Below are 23,276 nucleotides of genomic sequence, written 5' to 3' on the forward strand. Positions count from 1 at the left end.
GTGTGCTGGGTATCTTTCATTGGTCCCTCCAGATACAATCTCCACCGTTCTCTTCCCTGCTCTGAGCCCAGGAAATTGGCATGCATGGGCACCAATGGACTCCCTAGCTCTCCACCTTCCAATTGGGTTTGACGGGTGGGGTTTGGCCACTAGCAGATCACAGTGCAAGAGGAGGGGAGGAGAGGCTATTTATTCTCCTGATTATTTTTCTGCTGGGTCAACAAGGAATGTCTGTCTCTCTTCCTAAGGCTACAGTCCTGTCAGATACTTCTTTCTATATGGTCTATTCTCTCTGTCTCTTTCTTTCCATTCTCTTCCCTTCTCATATAAAGGCTCCCTCTCATCAGCCCCTTTCTATTTAAGAGTGAAAACACTTCTCAGTTACTCAGATCCGGACTCTGCCCCTAGTTGCTTTTTCTGACCCTACCCACATCTCTACAAATAGTCCCTTTGTTAAATTCTGTTCACCTGCCCCAATTTGAGCATGCTGTTTCCTGCCGCCACCCTGAGCAGCACAGCAAGTTTAAGATCCTTGGACATGTCTTGGGAAAGAAATCCAAGGAGAAGAACCAGATTTTCTGCTAATAATTCTGATTTGAACAATGAAAGAAATATGAGATTTTTTTTTTTCATACTGAGCTAGAGAAGCAGGACACAAGTTAGAGTATTTGCATACACATCTATTCCTCTTATCAAGCTTGAGAATGCCGAGAGTGTAATCTTTTAAATGCATATTAATATTACCAGCACATGGTAGATGTTCAAGAAATGAGTATTGACCATAACTGAGTTGTAAGACCTTCTCTCCAAGCCTCAATTTCTTCATCTGTACAGCCCCCATCCAGATTGAAATCTCATCTACTCAAGCTAAGTATATGAAAAACAAAGGCAGTGCAGGAGTAATTGAACTATTCATTAGATAAATGCTTTTATGTCACTTTTATTGTTTTCTAGGACACAGAGTAATACCTACGACCTTGGTTAACAAAAGACCAAAGGAGGTGATGCCAAATGCAAAAGACCAAAGGAGGTGATGCTAAATGCGGTTAGAAGTGCTTTTAATCAAATAGTTCAAACGACACATAATTAACACATTGTTTTAAAGCAAATGGACACTTTAAAGTGGAGCTCCGTCCTCTTAAAGTCCCAACAAGAGCTGGATTTAATAGCAGAGCCACACAGCCATGACATACGCTGCTGTGGTCAACCCTCAACCTTAAGTTTGACACCAAAAGATGGCCGCCATTTATTATTGTGACAAAAGGCCAGATTACAAAACGCTGTGTACGGCCTGATCCCAGTTTTACAAAATATTCATACCCATCTACCTACGCGGGGGCGCGGGGAAAGGGGTGTCGTTTTAGGAAGTGCTGCTTATGCTGCCTGGTGTGGGAAAGTATGAGTCTTATTTTCCGTTTATTCTTTCTATAAAACATTTTTATAAATGAATGAATGAATGCTTTCCATGGGTGGATGACGATCCGGCCTGCCAGGGTGAGGCTCTTCTGGAACCAAGAGGGGCCAGGACAGTAGGAAGACAGGTGGCGGGGCTTTGGGCGACTATGGGCAGCCCAGGGAGACGCCAGTGCCAGGCCGGGCGCGCGCTTCACTTCCGGGAAGAGGAAAGAGGGAGGGGAGGGGAGAGGAAAAGAAGGGGCAGGAGAGAGAGATGGGGAGGTTGGGAAAGGGAGGCGGAAAGCATGGAAAAGGGGCGCGGGGAAACCGGGGGAGCGCAGAGGGGCACAGCCCTCACTCGCCCTGCCTGGGCGGGAGCGGCTCCGCCCCTCGGGCGCCGGGAAGGCCGGGGACGGCGGGGCCCGGAAGGTGACTGAAAGGAGCCAGGCTCGGGTCATGGCGGCGCCGGGCGCGTTGCTGGTGATGGGCGTGAGCGGCTCGGGGAAGTAGGTCCGGGAGAGGGCGGGGGGCGCCCGGGAGAGACGTTGCGGGCGCGGCGGAGGCCGGACGTGTCGCCGTCCCTGCCGGTGAAATGGGGTCGTGGGGACCCCCCACCCTTCCCTTTGCGGATGAAGAAACCGAGGCCCGCGGCTGCGCGCACTCTCCCCGCCCACCAGCCTGCTAGCAGAGCGCCCATCCTGGGACCGCATCCGAGCCCAGGGTTCCCGCTCTAAGACAGGGAGGCTGCAGCGACCGCATGCTCAGGGAGGAAGCCGCTCCTGAAGAGGCGGCTGCAGGGCCGCGCAGTGGAGGCCTAGCGAGCGGCGCTGGGCTCGGTTTCCGGGCGCCTCGTCGGGGCTAGGCGGGAGGGTGCACGGCCTCTAGCGAGAGGACGCAAACCACGGCCCAGGCTCTCACGGACCTTTGGCCATCTGAACACACAGCGGCCTCCTCCTGTGAGGCCCTGGACTTCTCCGATTCGATTTTGTAAAGTGAATCGTTTTCCCCTTCCTTTCATCAGCTTAACCTGGAAGGAGACAGCGTTAATATGGAGGGTAGCTCCTGAAGGTTTGGAAAGAAAGGAGAGAATTGTGGAAACCACATAGGTAGCCCAGTGTGCTAATTTGGAGACTGAGGAGTTAACATTTGGCTTCCTGTTTAAACCAAAGTCTAACTGTGCCCTTTATCAGAAAAGACAGCTGCTGCAGCATTCGACCACAGGCAGCAAAGGATAGAACTTGATCACCTAAAACATTATAACCTTCAAGGGCCTATAGGACCCTTCTAGAATTTTCTGAATCAGGAACGGCCCATGTTGTGGCCCGTGTAGTCAGGTGTAAAGACTTACTCCAGGTAGATGGGTTTTGCTTTCCAAAATTGCTGTAGGGTTCTTAGCGACAAAGATAAGAAATCTTGAACTGAAATTGAAATAAAACATGGAGCCCCAAATCCCTAGCTGCCATATGATTTGAATCAGTTGGAGAATGTAAAATCATTGCCATCGTGTGATGTAACAGGAGTGGACAGCCCTAGGTCTTGGTTCTGTTGCTGTCTGGCTGTGTGAGCTTGGGTAATTCATGTACCCTTCTGAGTCTTGGATCAGTTGAGGGGGGTCTAATCCCTATGATGTATAGCTTGTGATATTCATGTACTCAGTAATTATTGAGCTCAATCCTTCCTCTATGTCATTGTCATATAGTGAACAGGACAGATAAAATCCCTGCCCTCAAAGGATTTACATTCTGGTATGGGAGACAGAGTAAATGAATATATGTAGTGTGTGAACTGGTGAGATGCTCTGGAGTAAGCAGAACATAGGGTGCCAGGCAGAGTGGTCAGGGAAGGCTCCTCTGGGGGAGTGGCGTTTGAGCAAAGACCTGCAAGACTTGAGGAGTCCGCCATGTGGATAGCTGAGCAAAGGGCAGGAGAGGCAGAGGGAATGGCAGGTGCAAAGGTTCTGAGGCTTGGCTTCTTTTTTTCCTTTTTTCTTTTTTCTTTTTTTTTTTTTTTTGAGATGGAGCTTCACTCCTGTTGCCCAGGCTGGAGCGCAGTGGTGGATTCTCAGCTCACTGCCACCTCCGACTTCCGAGTTCAAGCGATTCCCCTGCCTCAGCCTCCAGAGTAGCTGGGATTATAGGCGCCCGCCACCACGCCCAGCTAATTTTTTGTATTTTTAGTAGAGATGGGGTTTCATCATGTTGGCGAGGCTGGTCTCAAACTCCTGACCTCAGGTGATCCACGCGTCTCGGCCTCCCAAAGTGCAGGGATTACAGGCGTGAGCCACCATGCCCTGCTAAGGCTTGGCTTCTTTAAAGAGCAGGAAGGAAGCCATTGTGGCTGAGTGAGGGGAAGCATGATGGGAGATGAAGTCAGAAACAATGCAGGTGAAGAGATGTGGTCATATGCTGGCAATATTTTGAAGGCGGAGTCAGAAAGATGTGTTTGTGGACTGGATGTGGGGTGTAAGAAGACGAGAGAGAAGTCAAGGATGATTCAGGATTTTAGGCCGGCCGGGCGCGGTGGCTCAAGCCTGTAATTCCAGCACTTTGGGAGGCCAAGACGGGCGGATCACGAGGTCAAGAGATCGAGACCATCCTGGCTAACATGGTGAAACCCCGTCTCTACTTAAAAAATACAAAAAACTAGCTGGGCGAGGTGGCGGGCGCCTGTAGTCCCAGCTACTCGGGAGGCTGAGGCAGGAGAATGGCGTGAACCCGGGAGGCGGAGCTTGCAGTGAGCTGAGATCGGCCACTGCACTCCAGCCTGGGCTACAGAGCAAGACTCTGTCTCAAAAAAAAAAAAAAAAAAAAAGATTTTAGGCCTGGGTAATTGGAAGGAGGGAGTTGCCACAAACTGCGATGGGGAATCAGTAGATAGAGCAGATTTGGAAGACAACCTCAGAATCTCAGTGTGGGATATGGTGAGTTTCAGGAGCCAGTCAGTCATCAAGTGGATGGTGGTTGGATGTCCAAGTCTGAAGTTCAGAGGAGAGGGACTTTAGATCTGACGGTGGGAATCATTGTTGTGTGGGTGTACTTAAAGACCTAAGGTGTTGAGATCACCAAAGGGGTGTGTATAGATAAAAAAGCTGGCCAAGAACTGAACCCTGGGGCCTTCTGGTGGTTCAGCGTCAGGGAGATGTGTTCAATGTTACTGACTAGCTGAGTAATAAAAAGACTGAGACTTGATTCTATTCATCATTGGATGTAGCAACATCAAGTTCTTTAGTGACTTTGTGAACCCCTATTGAAGCCCTACAGGATTTTAAAATTATACTCCATAACATTTAGAAAAATATTTGTCACAGCCTAATGGCTGAAGAGAACAATAGTCTCAAAACAGAAAGACTCCATTTATAACACTGTTAAAACACAGTGACCTCAAGTACTCAGTTTGTTACTGTCTTCCCCCACCTGAATGTAGAGGATCATTTTCTTTTTTGTTTACTGATACATGTGTCTAGAACAGTTCCTGGCATTACGTAGGTACTCACTAAATACTTGATGACTTAATGAATGAATAAATGGATGGAAGATGGCAGGCATTTGAGTGAGTGGCAGTGTTGTTAGTTTTCTTTATATTTTCACAGTCTTAGTGAAGCCACCCTTAACATCTCCTCCCAGGTTTCCTTCTCTTTGCTGATGAAACAAGCTCAGACCTTTTGAATGTCTTTCTCATTGATTCTGCATCCCTTCCTTCTCCCCCATTGGCCTGTGTTGTCTTTTTAAGTCCCTTGCTCCTGATTTAGACCAACTCACTGGGAGACCTATAGACCCCAAATCTTGATTTGTAATCCTGGGTCTGACCAGTATTTTGGGGCCCAGCACGGTGCCTTATTTCTGCCAGGGTCTTTGGTGCATATTCAAGAATCCAGACAGTGGTTTTTCGTTTCCCATCTTCTTCCTGACAGTCTTCACCCACATCTCTTTAGCTCTGCTTTCAGATTATGAGTACTGGATGGCATATTCATTCATGGCTAATCTAACTTGGTCTTTTTGGTGGTGGTGGTGGTGGTGTTGTTTTGTTTTTTGAGACAGACTCTCACTCTGTCGCCCAGGCTGGAGTACAGTGGTGTGAGCTCAGCTCACTGCAACCTCTGCCTTCTGAGTTCAAGCGATTCTCATGCCTCAGCCTCCGGAGTAACTGGGGTTACAGGTGTGTGCCACCATGCCCAGCTCAGTTTTGTATTCTTAGTGGAAACGGGGTTTTGCTATGTTGGCCGGGCTGGTCCCAAACTCCTGGCCTCAAGTGATCTGCCTACCTCAGCCTCCCAAAGTCCACCTGCCTCAGCCTCCCAAAGTGCTGGGATTATAGGCGTTAGCCACCGTGCCCAACCTAACTTTGTCTTAAGTGTGATTTCTGCTATGCATACTTCTGGCTTCACCAGCCGTGGAGATTGGCCGGGATGGTCTGTTCATCCATAGGCTGCATGTCTCGCTGAGCAGCCTTCAATAGAATGAATATAACGGGAAAGGTTTCATTGCTCTCGCAATCCTTTGGTTACATCAAGGAGCAGATCTCAGTTTGGTACAAGTGTGTCTAACACCTCTCTGATGGCTTTTTGGTGAAAGAAAGAGGACCTTTGTTAGGCAACAGTGTCCAGCTAGAATTTAATCACATTGTTCTGTTTTCATTACATACAGCTTCAGGTGCCTTCTGTTCAAGGCAAGTGATGATAGCTTCTTGTGTAAGGGAATGAAAGAAGGTTTCCTTCTTTAACACACTTATTTAATTTTTAAAAGTGAAGCAATTAAATAAAAACATCAAAATGTTGAGGTGATATGCAAAATTTAAGAGGGCATGATAAAACAGTATGGAGATAGGTAAAAAATTATGAAGATGGTGCTTAAATAATTGGCATTTGGGCAACACTTTAAACATTGAAAGCAAGAAAGCACTTTATGGGTCATTGTCTGCTGGCCTCCACCCCTACCCTGTGGTACTAGACTGTTTAGGATGGCTAAGGCCATGTCTCAGTGAGCTTACCATTACATCCTGGGTAGGTGCTCAATAAACAAATGAAATTTAGGTGGATGGATACATTGTGTGGCTCAGATCCCTTGTTTTACAGGTGAGAAAACTGAGGCTTAAAGGAATAGGTGACTTGGCTGGGAGCACTCAGTCATTTAGTGGCAGAAGGCAACTGTGGCCCCATCCCCAGTCCCGAGTCTCGAGCCCCTTTCACTAGCACATGCCGCCTGGTAGAGTATGAACAGGTAGTTACCAAATGCTCTGCACAGAGAACGTTTAACTCCCAGTCTTAACAAGTGCTGGTGATCCGTGAGATACTGACCCATGTCCTTTATTTTAGGAGTGTGTCTCTTTTAAACTCCAAAAATGTTTTTATGCTTTTATGAGTGCCCTGAACTTTACATGGGTGCTGCTAGAGATTAAATCCTCCATCAGACCCCTCCACTCAATATTCTCAACAGAATTTGATGACTTTATGAATTCAACATTCCCCCACACACACACACAAAATTATGCAACAGGGACCAAAAACTGATTACTGAAGAAAAATCTTGGGTTTAATGAGATCTTATATATCGCCTTTTGAGAAAAAAATAGTGTTAACTAATTATTTCTTCATTGACATTCGCGGGGATCAGCTAAGGCCAATCTCCAGACTCCAGGGTCATGGGCATCACTGCTTTAGGATTACACCGTGATTGGTGTTTAAATTCCTGCTAGGGCAGCCGTCCCTTTCCCAGACATCCTTGCACAAAAGGAAGCTCCACACATTGGGCAGGGCAGTAATGGGAACATCTGTGTCCTCTCCACAGATCCACCGTGGGCGCCCTGCTGGCATCTGAGGTTAGTAACCTGTCCTAATGCCTTCCAAGTGCGTGTCCCATTGTGTTCTGGTCTCCTTGCATCTCTTTTTTCTGCTTTGTACGGACACTTCCACATGGCTTTGAACCCCATTGGAGCAATTTCATTTTTCTCCTTGGTGATTACAAATAGCGATGAATAGGCCGGGTGCGGTGGCTCAGGCCTGTAATCCCAGCACTTTGGGAGGCTGAGGTGGGCGGATCACGTGGTCAAGAGATCAAGGCCATCCTGGCCAACACAGTGAAACCCCGTCTCTACTGAAAATACAAAAATTAGTGAGGCATGGTGGCGCGTGCCTGTAGTCCTAGCTACTTGGGAGGCTGAGGCAGGAGAATCACTTGAACCCAGGAGGCGGAGGTTGCAGTGAGCCGAGATTGAGCCACTGCACTCCAGGCTGGCGACAGAGTGAGACTCTGTCTCAAAAAAAAAAAAAAAAAAAAAAAAGTAATGAATTAAAGGAGACCGTGGCAGCCCCAGTCGTGGGGGCTGTGAAATGGCATGACAAGGTGCTTCCCTCCTGGGGGTTGTGCTTGGGGTTGATGGGAACCAGGCAGCTGGCATTGTTTCCACACCTGCCTGTGAGTAACCCCACAATGACTGTCACATTGGCCCATCTGCCTGCCACATACACCCTTTCACTTTGTTCTTAAAGCTGGGATGGAAATTCTATGATGCTGATGACTATCACCCGGAGGAAAATCGAAAGAAGATGGGAAAAGGGATACCGCTCGATGACCAGGTAACAGTTGCTGTCTGTGTCCATCACACATGTTCCACCTGGGTGACGGGATGAGATCTCTACAGCACTTGGTGTAGTAGAGTTCCTGAGTCCTAAGGTCACTGTACAGGGGCTTCAGAGAGCCAGGTGCCCAGTAGATCCTCTACATATGTTAGCTCCAGTCCTGAACAACTGTCTGAACTCGGGCCCAGGAACACTGCCACCCTCTGCCCCAGCCTGAACAGGTTCTGCCAGAACACCTTGTGGGATTTTAACCTGCAGAATGTAATTCCTGAGAGGGCAGAGGCTCCCTGTGCCTCATACATGGGGAAGTCCTCATGCCTTCCCAGGTGCTGTCAGCCTGCCACCATCACCGTACTCTGGCATTCACCCCAAAGCCAGAGTGATCGTTGAAAACTCAAATCTGGTCATGCCTATGACCCAGTAGAGGCTTCCCACTAACCTCAGGATCAAGACCAAACACCTACACTGCTAAGCATGCGTGGCGTGGCCTCCACATGGCTCCAGCCTCTTTCGAAACCATGCAGCCCCCCGCCATCTCCACGGGAGCACCCTGGCCTCTTCCAGTCCCTCCCACTGAAACACTTCTCCCATGGGGCCTTTGTATCCCTGTTCCCTTCTTCCCTGAGCTAGCCCTTCTCATCCTTTCTTCTCAGCACCCATGCCACTTCCACAGGGAGGTGAAACCTCCATGATGGACTCTCATGGTGCCATTTCACTGTTGCACTTGTCACTGTGGCAGCTCAACAACTGACGGTCTGAGAATTTGATTAATGTTTGTCTCTGCAACTAGACTTTACCCCTAAAAGGGCAGGGACTGTGGCTGTTCCTGTTAACCATTGTACCCCCTGGGCCTGACGCATAGTAAACATCAGAAAATAGTTGTGGCATGTTTTCGAGTGAATGAATGGATGAACAGCACTCTCCAGTGTGCAGGCTGTAAGGCCATCCCCTAGAGTGTCTCACACCAGAGTTACAAACTGTCCTTGCCGGCATAACTGGCCGTAACTCAGGAGAGATGAGGGCAGGTCAAAGGCTGGGGCCACGCACTAAGTGTGTCCAAAGAGCAAGAACAAATGGAACTGGCCACAGACCAACACTGTTGTTTTCACTTTCAGTGGGGCTGGGCTCACCCCCAGGTGTCCTTTCCCTAGCTCACTATCTTTTCTTTTTTGTGCCTTGAGCCATTAAACTATCATTAGGTCTATTCTAGAGCACCCCAAGAGTGCACTTCTCTTTGTTATTGGGGGTGCAGCTTGAGTTTGTAGAGGTTCAGGCCTTGAATCATCACAGGTTTGCAACATTTGATTTTAGAAGATAGGGCAACAGAACTATAAAAGAGAGAGTAATAATAATGAGAGTAATAATAGTATAACAGAGTAGTAATAAAAGAGAGTAGTAATCACGTTGATACTAAACATAGGCAACCTAGTTCCACCACCCAGACTTGTATGACCTTGACAAAGGGCTTAGTCTCTCTGTGCCCCGTTTTTCTCCTGTGAGGTAGGAATGTTAACAGGATCTATTTGATTGGCTTCTTGGGAGTATTAAATGAGATAATACAAAAAATATGCACAGAAAAGTGCCTATAGCATTCAACAAATATCACGTTTTAAAATTATTATTACTAACCATACACACACAACATAAATCATATATACCCGCCAATAACATAAACCATTTCTAAGGGAGTGTATAAAATGTGACTGTGCCTGTGTTATTTTAGGTTTCTGTTTGGTGACTGCAAATAAAAGGTAAGTTAAATAACAAAGCAACCAAAATTGATAGATTTTAAAATGGAATTTCTATAGTCTTCCTCTTCTTCACAAGTGATGCTTGTTAAGTGGACTGTATGGATTGGGGGGTAGAATTCAGAAGAGAAATTTATGTACAGGAGAAAAGATTACTGGAAGAAACACAAGTTACTTACTAAATTTTTTCAGAAAAAAAAAAACTACAAGCTAGCCAGACCGTAGAGATAAGCAAAATAGAGAGAGGAGGAGGTAGAACGACAGATGGTTTACATTCTTAAGAGGTAGAATGACAGATGATTTTCATTCTTGATAAGAATCCAATGAGTCTAAGACTGAAGATATGGGTCACAGCTGTGCTGGCACCAACACAGCTCCTGGTTGCCGTGGTAACCGGTCCCCACCCTCCGCACACTGCCCCCATGCTACAGAGCTGAGGAAAGCCCCCTGTGGATGGATCAAAGCGTGTCCATGTCCAAGGCAGAAGCCCTGGTTCTCCCTTGAGAAAGAATCTAGGGAGGATGTAGGGAGAGTTTTGTGTTGGGAGGGCTCAGAGCTGCAGTCTGAGTGGAACATGTTAAGGGCTCCCTCAGGCTATTTAAATGTAAATTAATTAGGCCAGGCTCAGTGGCTCAAGCCTATAATCCCAGCACTCTGGGAGGCAGAGGCTGAAGGCCAGGAGCTAGCAAGTCCCTGTCTCTACAAAAATAAAAAAATAAAAAAAATAGCCAGTGGTGCATGCCTGTAGTCCCAGCTACTGGGGAGACTGAGGTGGGAGGATGGCCTCAGCTCGGGAGTTCGAGGGTACAGTGAGCTGTAATTGCACCACTGCACTCCAGCCTGGAGGAACAGAGTGAGACCCTGTCTGAAAAAATACATGCAAATTAATTAAAATAGATGAAATGTAAAATCTAGTCCCTGGGTTATACCAGCCACATTTCAAAAGCTCAGTAGCCGTGAGTGGCTAGTGGCTACCTTATTGGACAGCACAGCTATAGAACATCATTGCAGAAAGCTGTGTTGGACAGTGCCAGTCTAGAAACAGTCTACCCAAGCTGTGATAAATTATTAGCATTATCATGATATCAATAATAAAGAATTTCAAAGCTGCCTGTCAGTGAGTCTCCCCTAGGCACCCAGCCCTCAGTGTCCTATCTGAGCCTGCAGTGACAACTGAGTAGACTTCAACTTCAAAGTCTATTTTAAAAAGAGGGTTTTTTTGGAAAAGAAAAAAAAATCCTGAAAAAAAATCTCCTGATTATAATTGTAATATTTGCCCTGTATAGAAAATTTGGAAAGTACTAAAAAATTTTTCATAAACTATATCACCCTTGGTCTCATCTTCCAAAAATATCTATGAATTGAATTTTGGAATTATTCTTCTTTCTTTTTGGAGGGTGGTCAGTATATAACATTCTATATACTTTTGCGTCAGGTAAAACACACCCATCTCCCCGCCATTCCCACTCCCCACCTTCCTTCTCGTCTCTCTCCACCCATATTCTACCATTATCTGTTCTCTACCCATCATTCCCTTCCAAAAGACACTTAATTTTTCGAGATGTTTCCATAGGCCAAGAAAGCTTTCTCTAGCCTCATGACATTCTGATTTAACCCTTCTTGGAGCATTCATTGTGCTCACCTCCGAGCACTGGGCTGGGAGTCGGGAGTGCACTGCCTTCCCCATCCTTGCATGTAGGGACTATCTAGAACAGGGGTGTCCAGTTGTTTGGCTTCCCTGGGCCACATTGGAAGAAGAATTGTCTTGGGCCACACATAAAATACACTAACACTAACAATAGCTGATGAGCAAAAAAAAAAAAAATCGCAAAAAAAAAAATCTCATAATGTTTTAAGAAAGTTTACGAATTTATGTTGGGCCACATTCAAAGCCGCAGTAGGGCTTGCGGGCTGTGGGTTGTACAAGCTTGATCTGGAGTGTGAAAACCTTGAACATCAGAGCCATAGGCAGAGATGCTAATTTGGATTGTCTCATCTCTTTCCCCTAAGACTTGTGTGTGTGTGTGTGTGATTTTCATAATTTATTATATTGTCCACAGTAACTGTTTGGAAGGCGCAGAGCTTAGTGAATTTGCTCTAATATCTCCTTCTTGTTCCACTTTCTTCACTGTAGAGAGATCTCAATTGCCCCCTTTCTTCATTATGAGCATAAAATTTGGAGCTCATGTGTCTAGGTCCTTCCTAGCACCCTTACAATAAGGTCCACAATCCTTAGCAGGCCAGTCAAGGTCTTGAAATTCTCTTTATCCTTCAAGATTTACTCTTTCCAAGGCCTACTGTTTCCAAGGCCTGATCAAGATTGGCCTGTCCTCTGAGCGCAGTGGCTCATGCCTGTAATCCCAGCACTTTGGGAGGCCGAGGCAGGCAGATCACGAGGTCAGGAGTTCAAGACCATCCTGGCTAACACGGTGAAACCCCATCTCTACTAAAAATACAAAAACAAAATTAGCTGGGCACGGTGGCGGGCACCTGCAGTCCCAGCTACTCGGGAGGCTGAGGCGGGAGAATGGCATGAACCCAGGAGGTAAAGCTTGCAGTGAGATCACACCACCGCACTCCAGCCTGGGCGACAGAGCGAGACTCTGTCTCAAAAAAAAAAAAAAAAAGGCCTGTCCTCCTGCTGTGTTATCACAGCCCTTCTTAGTATGTCTCCTACAGCCCTCATCCCTGCCCTGCAAGTAACTTAATAGATTATTTACTCATTTGCCTCTTCCCTTTGAGGATAGGAACCACACCATTCATATTTATGCCCAGTGCTCACTCAGTCTGGTGCTTTGCATGTATTAACATTTAGTGTTTGTGGAATTAAGGCCCAATGCCTACGAAATTTGTGAATTTAAACTCTCAAAAATTCAGAGTTGGAAATAAGTACTGTTTATTCCAGCTGTTAAATCAACCAAAAAATAGTTTATTCCTTTTCTTATTTAAATCCCAAAGCAGCTCGATGAATTACATACGATCCCAACTTTACAAATGAACAAAGAGAGGCACAGAGAAATGAAGTAACTTGAGCAAAGCCACACAGCAACGGGAGTCTTTCTGACTTCAAAGATCATACTTTTCCTACTGTGTTAAAGGCCCTGATCATCCAACCATTAAACAAATGATTCACAAGCAGTGAATCAGGGTTGGTTAAATGGAAAGAAAAGGGTTAGAAGAGGGTGAGGGTGACAGCAGGAGTGAGAGGGGCAGTTCCCCGCAAGCGCATCCATGATAGGGGTTAGGCCTTAAGGATGTTTGAGGCACTGACTGAAAGGGTCATGACGGCACTGGCATGGTGCCCTGGCTTGAAGCAGGTCAGGCACTAGAACTTGAATTTCCACACTGGCGCTGCTTTGGAAAAACCTTTCTCCTTGTGGCTTCATGGGAGCCTCCAAGGAAAGTTCATAATCATTGAATTATGATTCACTATTTGGAAATTTCAGGAATCACGTTCAAAGTGCTGCTGTTTTATTTCCAACCCTCTCTATTGTTTTTATGACTGATGCACACAGTGCATGATAATTAGTCTGGTCTGCCATAAATTCCGACAGGGCGGATGTCTAAAAGCACCTATTTTTGTTTAAATAGTTTTATATTTATTATGGCTTTCATAGTTGAGATTCTGAAAAATTTTATTATGACTAGATGAAGCAATGTGCTTTATTATTGACTAAATCATCCATTAAGGCACTATTAAAACAATGAAAAAACATGTATTCAAAGTAAAGCTCTATTTATTTGTATGCAAGATAGAAAACTTATTACCCAAATATGTTTTCTGTAATTTTTAATTTGTTTCATTCTTATGAAATATTTCAGGCACATAGAAAGTATAATGAATAAGATAGTCAACACTCAGCTCAATGAAAAGTGTATTTGCTTCCTAAGCCATAAAGTAATACAGAGATTGATCTCCATTTCCACAGCACCAGCAAACAGAAATATTTGTGCAGATGGAATGGCAGAATATATAATCTGAGCAAAAGAGCAAAATGCAAGTTTGTGCCTGTGCTAATAAGAAAGAAATTCTGGTACTTAAACAAATTGTCCTCTCTCTTTGGTTCCCCCCAAACTCATTATGAACATTTACTCATGCCAAAAAAAAATTATTTTTGTTCTGTGTATTTCATCTCTGAGTTGGTCCTAATTCATAGTTCAAATTGCCCCTTAACTCTGAGTAGATATGTGATCATGTAAATTAGCATTCAGCCCTCAGAACTTTCCAATCACTTCCTCTTCTAAAGCATTCTTCTTGCTGAATGGAGATCCGCAGCTCACAGCACTAGTCTTAAATAAAGTCTTAAAGTCCCAGCCAGAGACTTCTACAGTGACAAGGGGAACACCTTGGAAAAGGCTGGTTGACTACCCAACTGGGATCTCAGGGCTGGCTCTCTGTCTTGCACGCCCAGCCCCCTTGATATTGTCAACACATTGAATATGGATTCATCTCTCATGTGAGACCCCTACTAATCAGGTTTACAAGTTCCTGCATAAATCAAAATGCCAGTTGATTAATGTACCAAAAGAAATACTTCTGTTACGTGGCCTGTAACAATCACATTAGTACCCACATTTTCAGAAGCCAACATACAATCAGAGGTTTCTTAGTGAACATGGGAGAGTTAAGACCAAAGAATCTGGTGGTGCGAGACCACGCGTTAGTAGGAAAAGGCTTGCTAATGAGAATATGATGTTCACAGGCCAGTGGCCAAGGCTCCATGTCCGCTGGCCAGTGCTTCACATTTCAATCTACAGTGCCCTGCTCTGGCCTTCCTGCCTGCCCAGCCTGTCTGGGACAGACATGCTTCCTCTAGGTATGTGAAAATATTAAGTTGAATCACAGTGATGCCTTGCTAGCCTGGGAGTCACTCTAACTCCTTCACATGACCTTACACATCTCTGCCCCTTCCTTTTAACTGTTGATCTTTAAATTTAACACTTAGAGAACAATCGTATTTCCTTCTTTTCCAAGTCCTTAGGAAAGCACCTCACTGTGGCCCTCATTTTCTCTAAGAAGATAAATCCTTTGACTCATAGCTTTATAGAACTTGACATAATTTCTACGATTTGAAGGCAGATGCCTCCATTTTCATGTAAAACATACTCCGGGGTTAGAAATCAGTCCCCTAAATACTTATTCTACCTTTTTGTCAAGTATGTGGCCACTGTTTCCCTTCCTGTGGGCCAATATGTGCCACGTTTTTATAAGATTGAATCCCAGAGTGGGAAGTAGAACCTCCTGCTAATGTGGGAGGCTTCAAGACCCAGTGCCTTCTTTCATTACAACAGTCTGTCAGAGGAGCTGTTTTAGAAAATATATACAAGAAGGTTGTTTTTAAAAAAAAAAAAAAAGCTGATGTAAGCAGTATTGTCTTTTTCATCTTCATTAGCCCATAAATGTGGTAGAAAAGCTTGGCTAATTACAAGGGGAATAAGAGAAAGAAAGGAATTTAGAAAGATGAGTTCAAATGGTACCTTAGGAATTAGTCAAACTTAGAGTGATCATGTCTAGGGTATTGAACCAAAAGCACCCAGAACAGTGGCTGGGTCTCCCTACACACACAATAAGCACTTATAAATGGATAAAGGAAAGTGGAAATCCAAATTTGTGCTTGAAGGGGCAGCTTCTCCCCAGGGGCAATTTTCCATCAAAAAATACTGCAGAGCTGAGTCAGTCCAGCTAATTATCCCTGTAGCCTATAATCCTTGACAGCCTTCTTCCCCATTCCCCACCATAAGCTCAGAAAACACTGAATTGCAATGGTGGTTTCAAGTTGCATAAATGTAGACTGTCCAACTTTTTTTCTCTTCACAGAGTGTCCAGAACATCTAGTTTTTTAGTAGGATGTCCTAGAAAACCTTGCCAATAATAAGCATTAAATATCTACACTCTTCTCCAAGAGCACATAAAGTGTCCTCATTTATTCTAACGTTAATAACTTTAGTTTTTGCTTTATTAACCACAAAACAAAGACATTTTCTGACATACACAAAGACAGAAGGGCAGACCGTCAACTTCTCAGTCTAATGGAGGAATTTCAAAAACCTGTCTTGAAAATTTATACATCAAGCAGACAAAAGAAATCATGAGAAGGACATAGAAGATTTGAATAAACGCATCAAATCTGACATAGGCATTAATGAAAAGTAAATAACACATATTATTTTCAAGTATATGTGGGACGTTTATAAAAATTGACCATGTGGTCTGCAAATATGGAGCTGGTAAGCCTCATCATCTTGTTACTGCGTTTACAAAAAACCACACTTGTTCCACTAAATACACCCCCCAGACAACTGCTAACATAAACAGATGTTTCGTTTGTTAAGTACATTTCAGCTCTTAAGTACATACATGACAGTAACTGTTGTGATTTGAGTATTGATTTATGTTAATTATATAGTTATTGACATTTAGATTATAATTTGTGTAAATTGTGACTGTCATCATTTGATCTGTACATTTTGTGATTTTTGTAGCTATTACATTTGAACTCCTAAGTGATCTCTGGTTAAATAGTGTGTGCATGGAAGTAAAGTCTTAGAGTTCTATGTTTAGTAAACTTACAGGACCCTCAATCCTACATTAGCACGCAATGCTTTAAAAATCTTTTATTTGATATGAAGAAAAAGAAATATTATTTCTAATTCTCCTCTTCCTTCTATGAAGGGTGGATCCAGATAACTAGAGGGTTTTTGACTTGCTAAGCACAAAGTGATAGCCTTGGTAGAATGACCTTGCACTTACTGAAGGTTAAATTACTCTGAATAAGAAATGTCCTGAGCCCAGGGGAGATACCCAGGAGCTAAAGGTGGTTAGAGCTGGAGAGCTTAAAAGGCTCCTCATGGAAAAGATCAAAGGAAAATAAAAATTGCCAAAGTCCAAGGCAAAACGAGAACATCTCGTGCCAAAATCAAAGTGTGGCAAGGCTGAACTAAACCAGAATAACCCACTCCCCTGCATTTTTGGACTATGTAAAAGCCAGGAGGGCAGGAGGCTGAGGTTTTGATGACCCTGTAGAGATGGGAGATAAGACTGTAAGCCTGTATGAAGCATGGAACTGGACCTGAGTATCTTACATAAAGTCTTGTTGTTGTTGTTAACATTGATGTCAAGTAGTAGAATATAAAGTCCTTATATAAGGGTTGTCTTTGAATGAGGATTAAAAATATTGCCACCCACTGAATTCAAAAGGAGCAAAAAATCTAGCTGCCTGCCTGGGCCACAGGTGGGGAAAAACAATGATCCTTGAGAAACCTGAGCCCCTGCTACACCCAAATTCACATTATATGACAAAGAGGCACCAAGCTTATAAACTGACATAAAACTGTTCTAGAATTGATGAAACTGCCTGTGAAAGTGTTTCCAAAACTTAGGACTTCCACAAAGGGAAAAAAAAAAATCTTTTGCTGAAGATGAAACTACAATCAAAAACTATAAACTGCATGGGAAAATGGACCACTATGAGAGAGAATCAGCAAAAACAGTAATAGTAAGATGTTGCACTCCAAGAACAAGACATAATAGAATCAAATGGAAGACAAGAACAGGAAAATCTGAAAAAGAATGAAATAAAAATATTAGAAATAAAAAATAATCAACAGATGGATTAAACAATAAACTAGATACAGCTGAAGAGAGAACTAGTGAATTGGAAGAAAAGCAGATTGGAGCATATTACCCAGGATGAAGAAGAGAGCTAAACAGAAAATACTCAAGAAAAATGAATAGATGTGTATGGTAAAATGTCAAACTTCCCGCATAGCTAAAAGGGACCCAAGTAAATAGAATAGGAGAAAGGCAATATTCAAATAGGTAATAACACTTTTCCAGGGTATGAGTACTCACACTGAATATGCAAAATAAGTCCTGAGCAGGACAAGAGTAATACTGCACAGCCCCTCAAAGACAAAGAGGCTTTTTCCTACCTAAAGCTACCAGAGATAAGATATATTTTCTAAAGGATTGCCTAATACACTAAAAGAGACTTCTCAACAAAGGCCCAAATAAAATGAAATAATTATTCAAACTATTGAAAACGTGCAACCAAGAATTCTTCATCAACTAACAAAATCTGATTCACAAGTAAGCACAAAATAAAGACATTTTCTAACACACACAAAGACAGAAGGGTGGACTGTCAACTTCTCAGTCTAATGGAGGAATTTTAAATACCTTGAAAAATTGATACATGAAGTAGACAAAAGAAATTATCAGTAAGAATATAGAAGATTTGAATAAATGCATCAAGCCTGACATAGGCATTAATGAAAAATAATATTCTTTTCAAGTTCATGTGGGACATTTACAAAAATTGACATGTACTAGAACACAAAGAATATTGCCACAAATTTCAAAGAATCAGTATCATACCACTCACATTTTTTACTTATAATGAACTGTAAAATCCATAGTAAAAATGCACACACATCACCAAAATGGTTGGGAACTCTAAAAATAAGCAAAAATTTTTTTAAATTAACATTCATATAAATAATTTATAAGTTAAAAATCATCATGGAAATTATAGAATATTAAGTAATATACAACAAAAGTACTATCAATTAAAATTTGTGGGATGCAATTACAACATTACTTAGAGGGAAACTAGCCTCTAAGTGCATTTTTGGGAAATGACAAGAATGAAAAGTAATGAGCTAGTTGTTCAGTTCAAGTAGAAAAAAATAAATGCAAGAAATAATAGAAATGAATGCTAGTGAAAACAAACTGGGCACATGTTCTCAGGATCTCCTGAGGGCTATGTCATGGAAAAAAATAAACTATGAGCAAAAGCTAGTTGTTTGACAAAATAAAGATAGATCTCTAGTGAGACCGATCAAGAAGAAAGAAGCACAATTGAGATGAATAACAAAAAGAGGGATGTGGAAAACCTGATGCCAGTAAATTTGAAGACTTAGACAAAATTGGATAATTTCAATGAAAAATATCAACACTGTGGGGAAAATGGGGTTGGATGGCAGTGATCTAGTGGCAGACACTGCTTAGGGACACCTGCTTTTTCCCCAGTGAAAATGTGACCATTCTGGTGCTGCATTTGGCTTAAGAAACAGAAGGTCCAGAGAGCTGTATAATTTACAGTAAGGGCATGGATTGTTTATGTTACTCCTTTGAAGTAATGATAAAGGTGATAAAAAGTGAGTACGTTGTACAGAGAGTGTAACCTATAGATATAAACTGTGTTCAAGGTTCTGGAGGTCTGGAAGCTGGGCTGAAATGAGCTGAATCTACTCCTGCTGTGTGGCCGCCTGGCTTCCACCAGGTTCCTTATTCTTTAGCCAAGTAAGAGGATGCAGTAAGAGATGGGAAGGGCAGGCAGGGAGGGTGGCTCAGCTGTCTAAGTGTGGTCTCTTCCTGCCATCATAAATGTTGCAGCTACCAAAACTGAATCAAGAATAGAAAACCTGAATACAATACAGTGCTCATTAAAGAAACTGAATCTATAATCAAAGATCTCCCCTCAAAAAAGGCCCGAGGCCTAGGGGGTTTTTCAGATGAGTTTTATCAAACATTATATATTATATACAAGCTGTTTGAAAGAACAGGACAAAAGAGAAAACTATCCTACTCATTTTATAAAGTTAGTAAAGCCTTGATACTGACATTTAATATGGTCCATATTTTTAAAATATAGGCCCATCTCAAGTATATAAAATCAAAAATTCTAAATAAAATGGTAGTAATCAAATGCCTAAAAGCAAGGACTTTAAAAAGCACATCATGTTTCTGGAATCAGCTTCAAAATCATCTAGGATGGGATTATTTGGGATGTGGGATGTGGTTGGGGGCATACGTACAACAAGACTAATCGTGGGTTGAAAATAGCTGAAGCCAGCTGGGCACGGTGGCTCACGCCTGTAATCCCAAAACTTTGGGAGGCCGAGGCAGGTGGATCACCTGAGGTCAGGAGTTCGAGACCAGCCTGACCAACATGGAGAAACCCTGTCTCTACTAAAACTACAAAATTAATTAGCCAGGCATGGTGGCGCATGCCTGTAATCCCAGCTACTCAGGAGTCTGAGGCAGGAGAATTGCTTGAACTCAGGAGGCAGAGGTTGCAGTGAGCCGAGATCACGCCACTGCACTCCAGCCTGGGCAACAAGAGCGAAACTCCGTCTCAAAAGAAAATTGCTGAAGCTGGGTATTGGTAATATAGAGGTTTGCTTTGTACTGTTTTGTCTGCTTTTCAGTGTGTTTAAAATTTTCAACAATAGAAAGGTTTTTCCGTTTTGTTTTCCAATGCATTACGGCCAGTAATCAGGATTTGCACCGGGAAGGAGGAGAGAATTTACTTGTCTGAGGAAGATTTCTTTGTGAAACACTGTAGCATGTGCTACGTAAATTTCCTCTGTCTTCTCTTTGGCAAAAATATAAATTTCTTGGAATAATTTTATCTGAAGGGAATTTTGTCCTTTGGAGGGTTTGAAGAACAGGACCAGGGGACAGCTGACATAAGGGTTTATGTGTGTCTCTCTCTGCATTTGAGATCAGAGGTACCTGAAGAATACATGCAGTACAATAAAAGATTTGTAAACATATCAGAACCAGGGAGGACATATGTAAAATGGGGAGATTAAGATGGGGAGATACATACTGGTACTTTAGGGCAATTTTTATTATTATGAAAAGAGCCACTGACACCAGTCAAAAGAAAATGTTTCTGCCCAGGGGCTGGCCCCTCAGCCTTGTGCACGGCCCACTTCTCACACCACTGAGCTTTCGCTGGACCTTAACGTTTGTGAACATGATATAACTATGTTTCTCTACAAACAAACAATACCTGGAGAAGTCACGTTGTGTCTGGGTTTTTGGTTTTGTTTTGTTTTTTTCAGGACCGGATTCCATGGCTCTGTAACTTGCACGACATTTTACTAAGGTAAGAGACCACTGGGCCTTGGCATAAGCCACAGCCAGCAAGTAAAGAAAAGCCTCAGAAAAGACAGGAAAAGAAAAATGCACTCCTCAAATCACAGCTGACTGATGGTAAAGGATTCTAAAAACTGACTACACTTCTATCAAGTAACCACAACGATTTCAGCCAGCCACAGACAGCATGGAGTTTCATCGGGCTCTGGAGACACACCTTCTAGACAGCTCCACAGTTACTAGCTAGTAGTCCTGATCAGCCACTTGGTTTCCATAAGTCTGTTTCTTCATTAGTAAAATGGGAATTAATATAGTTCCTACCCACAGATTATTGTAAGAAGTAAGTGAGTTGGTGAGTGGGCAGTAGAACAGTACCTAATACATAGTAAGTGCTCAAAACACGTCCACTGGTGCCACTCCTGTTATTGCCTATCTGAGTCTTCAATTTTTCTTCCCTTTACTTCAAGCTTTGACTACCAGGAAGGCCTGAGGTCATTTGTGAGTGAACAGGTAATTAGCCGCCAGGATGACAGTCCATATTGCCCAGCTCTGCAGCATGGCCCTGAGCAAACAGGGTCCCCCCCACACCACCCATCTGTGGGTCTGACCCCAGTGGTATCCTGGTCGGGACATGGAGAAGGATAAGGAAAAGGCAGGGAGTGGGTTACGGATCTTCCTTTCTAAGGTGAACTCATATTTTATCCATCTAAAACCGTCTGGGCCATACGAAGTTAGAATATACTTAAATGAACAAAACTTCAGTTTGCTTTTTTCACACCCATTGACATGGCTGGCAGCCCTGTCTTTGCATGGGCTGAGTTTTGATTTAGGGGTTTACGGTTCAGAGTTTCAAGGTTTGAAAATTTTTGCCTACCTGGGTCTCTAACATAATGCACTCATGAGAGTCTATTTTTACAGTACTGTCATTTTATAGTCATAAAAAAGGAGTATGGCTTCATTTTTGTTTGCTAGCCATGTATTAGCTGCAAAAAAAAAAAAAAAAAAAAAAAAAAAAACGCAAGGGAGGCCCCTTCCTTCAGAACTTTCATTCTGAAGAGAACTTCATACTGAATCCCTAAGCCAGCCCCAAGTCAGAATTTATGCACCACCTCTTAACTCCAGAGTCCTGTCCTGACCCCAGGATGACTGCCTCCCACACTCAGCAGCCGCGTGGTCTCTGGCCGCACTGGTTTCCCCTTACTGGTGCTGTGTCACACTGCCTCTGTTTCTGGCTCAAGTTTTTCCCTTAGTGCGTCCCTAGAAACCTCTCATATTCTACTCGCCTTGCCCACAGAGAGGCTGATGCTCCCTTCTCTCCCGCTTTCTCCAGCTCTGCACCTAGCAATTCCCCCAGACACTGTGGAGTAGGAATAGGGAGAAGCCAGTTGTAGAATGCAGATCCCTGAACATCCTGCAGAGGACCTGAGCTTAGCTGTTTGCATAGCACAGGGGCGCGCTGGCAGCCCTGTCTCCACACGCTGAGACGGAGCAACGTCTGGCATCCATCAAAGCAGAACCAACACTTCCTGAGCACATCTGTATATCAGAGATCTCGAACAATGTTTTCCTTATGAAAGCTCTAAGTATGCTAGGTAGCCCCATTTAACAGATGACGAACTGACAATCAGAGAGGTAAATCCCTTCGCCCAGGATTGTTCACTACTAGCAGAAGATCTTTAACTCAGTTAGTACTGCCTGATGCTTAACCACCACTTTCTAATGCCTTCCACTGGCAGGAAGTAGGACTAGAGTCCTGCACCTAGAATTGACAGAGTTATTTTTAAATGTCTTCATTCATATTTTTAAATTAGCCTCCCTCTTTTTTTTTTTCTTTTTTTAAACAGAGATGTAGCCTCGGGACAGCATGTGGTTCTAGCCTGTTCAGCCCTGAAGAAAATGTACAGAGACATATTAACACAAGGAAAAGATGGTGCAGCTCTGAAGTGCGAGGAGTCGGAAAAGGAAGCAAAGCGGGCTGAGATGCAGCTCCTGGTGGTCCATCTGAGTGGGTCGTTTGAGGTCATCTCTGGACGCTTACTCAAAAGAAAGGGACATTTTATGCCCCCTGAATTACTGCAGTCCCAGTTCGAGACTCTAGAGCCCCCAGCAGCTCCAGAAAACTTCATCCAAATAAGTGTGGACAAAAATGTTTCAGAGATAATTGCTAAAATTATGGAAACTCTAAAAATGAAGTGAGAATCATTTTGTATCAGTGGTCCACACAAAATTAAGCATAAATATTTGTGCCATCCCAAACCTCGTTCCAGCCACCTTGCCCATACTAGATTCTAAATTTTTCTAAAGGCAAACAAACCCCAATGTATCAAGACAGACTTGTTTGGGTGTAATTTTAGGGATTATGCTGGTTCATCGGGAAGCAGAAGGGGAGTTTTAAAAGTCAAGCTTAAATTGAAGTTTAAATTCATCAAATGATCAGAGGAAATTCTGTAATCGATGCTGGAAATTGTTACATTGTTTAGAACATTCTTGCTCATGCCCGTATGTGCACAAATAAATGAAACTTGGCTGTCCTTGACATTCCCTGGAAATTGGTGTTGGAAGTATAAACATGTACATCATCCACCCACCACCCAGCACACCACACACCTCCTGATCCTCTCTCCTGGAGCTGTGGTCAGAGTGGTGGCTTTTTTTGTTGTTTTTTTTTTGG

At 43.4% G+C, this 23,276-nt stretch overlaps 1 protein-coding gene and 1 long non-coding RNA gene across 11 annotated transcripts in view; one reads left to right on the forward strand and one right to left on the reverse strand.

Annotated features, from left to right (window-relative positions):
• Positions 1 to 23,276, reverse strand: part of LOC144334738 (uncharacterized) — a 47,907-nt gene that overhangs the window by 9,318 nt on the left and 15,313 nt on the right. The gene's annotated exons all lie outside the window — the stretch shown is intronic.
• Positions 1,429 to 23,141, forward strand: IDNK (IDNK gluconokinase). Of its 10 annotated transcripts, none has more exons than XM_028835291.2 (5): positions 1,429 to 1,494; positions 7,179 to 7,209; positions 7,880 to 7,966; positions 20,572 to 20,615; positions 22,450 to 23,141. In XM_028835291.2, exons 3-5 carry the CDS (start codon positions 7,937 to 7,939, stop codon positions 22,799 to 22,801), a joined length of 426 nt encoding a protein of 141 aa, XP_028691124.1. In that variant the 5' UTR covers positions 1,429 to 1,494; positions 7,179 to 7,209; positions 7,880 to 7,936; the 3' UTR covers positions 22,802 to 23,141. The 10 variants fall into 10 exon arrangements, with proteins under 10 accessions (XP_028691124.1, XP_028691121.1, XP_028691118.2 ...); XM_028835285.2 differs by lacking the exon at positions 1,429 to 1,494 and adding an exon at positions 1,607 to 1,824; XM_028835290.2 differs by lacking the exon at positions 1,429 to 1,494 and adding an exon at positions 1,632 to 1,884.

Source organism: Macaca mulatta, chromosome 15, assembly GCF_049350105.2.
Source record: "Macaca mulatta isolate MMU2019108-1 chromosome 15, T2T-MMU8v2.0, whole genome shotgun sequence".
Lineage (NCBI taxonomy): Eukaryota > Metazoa > Chordata > Mammalia > Primates > Cercopithecidae > Macaca > Macaca mulatta.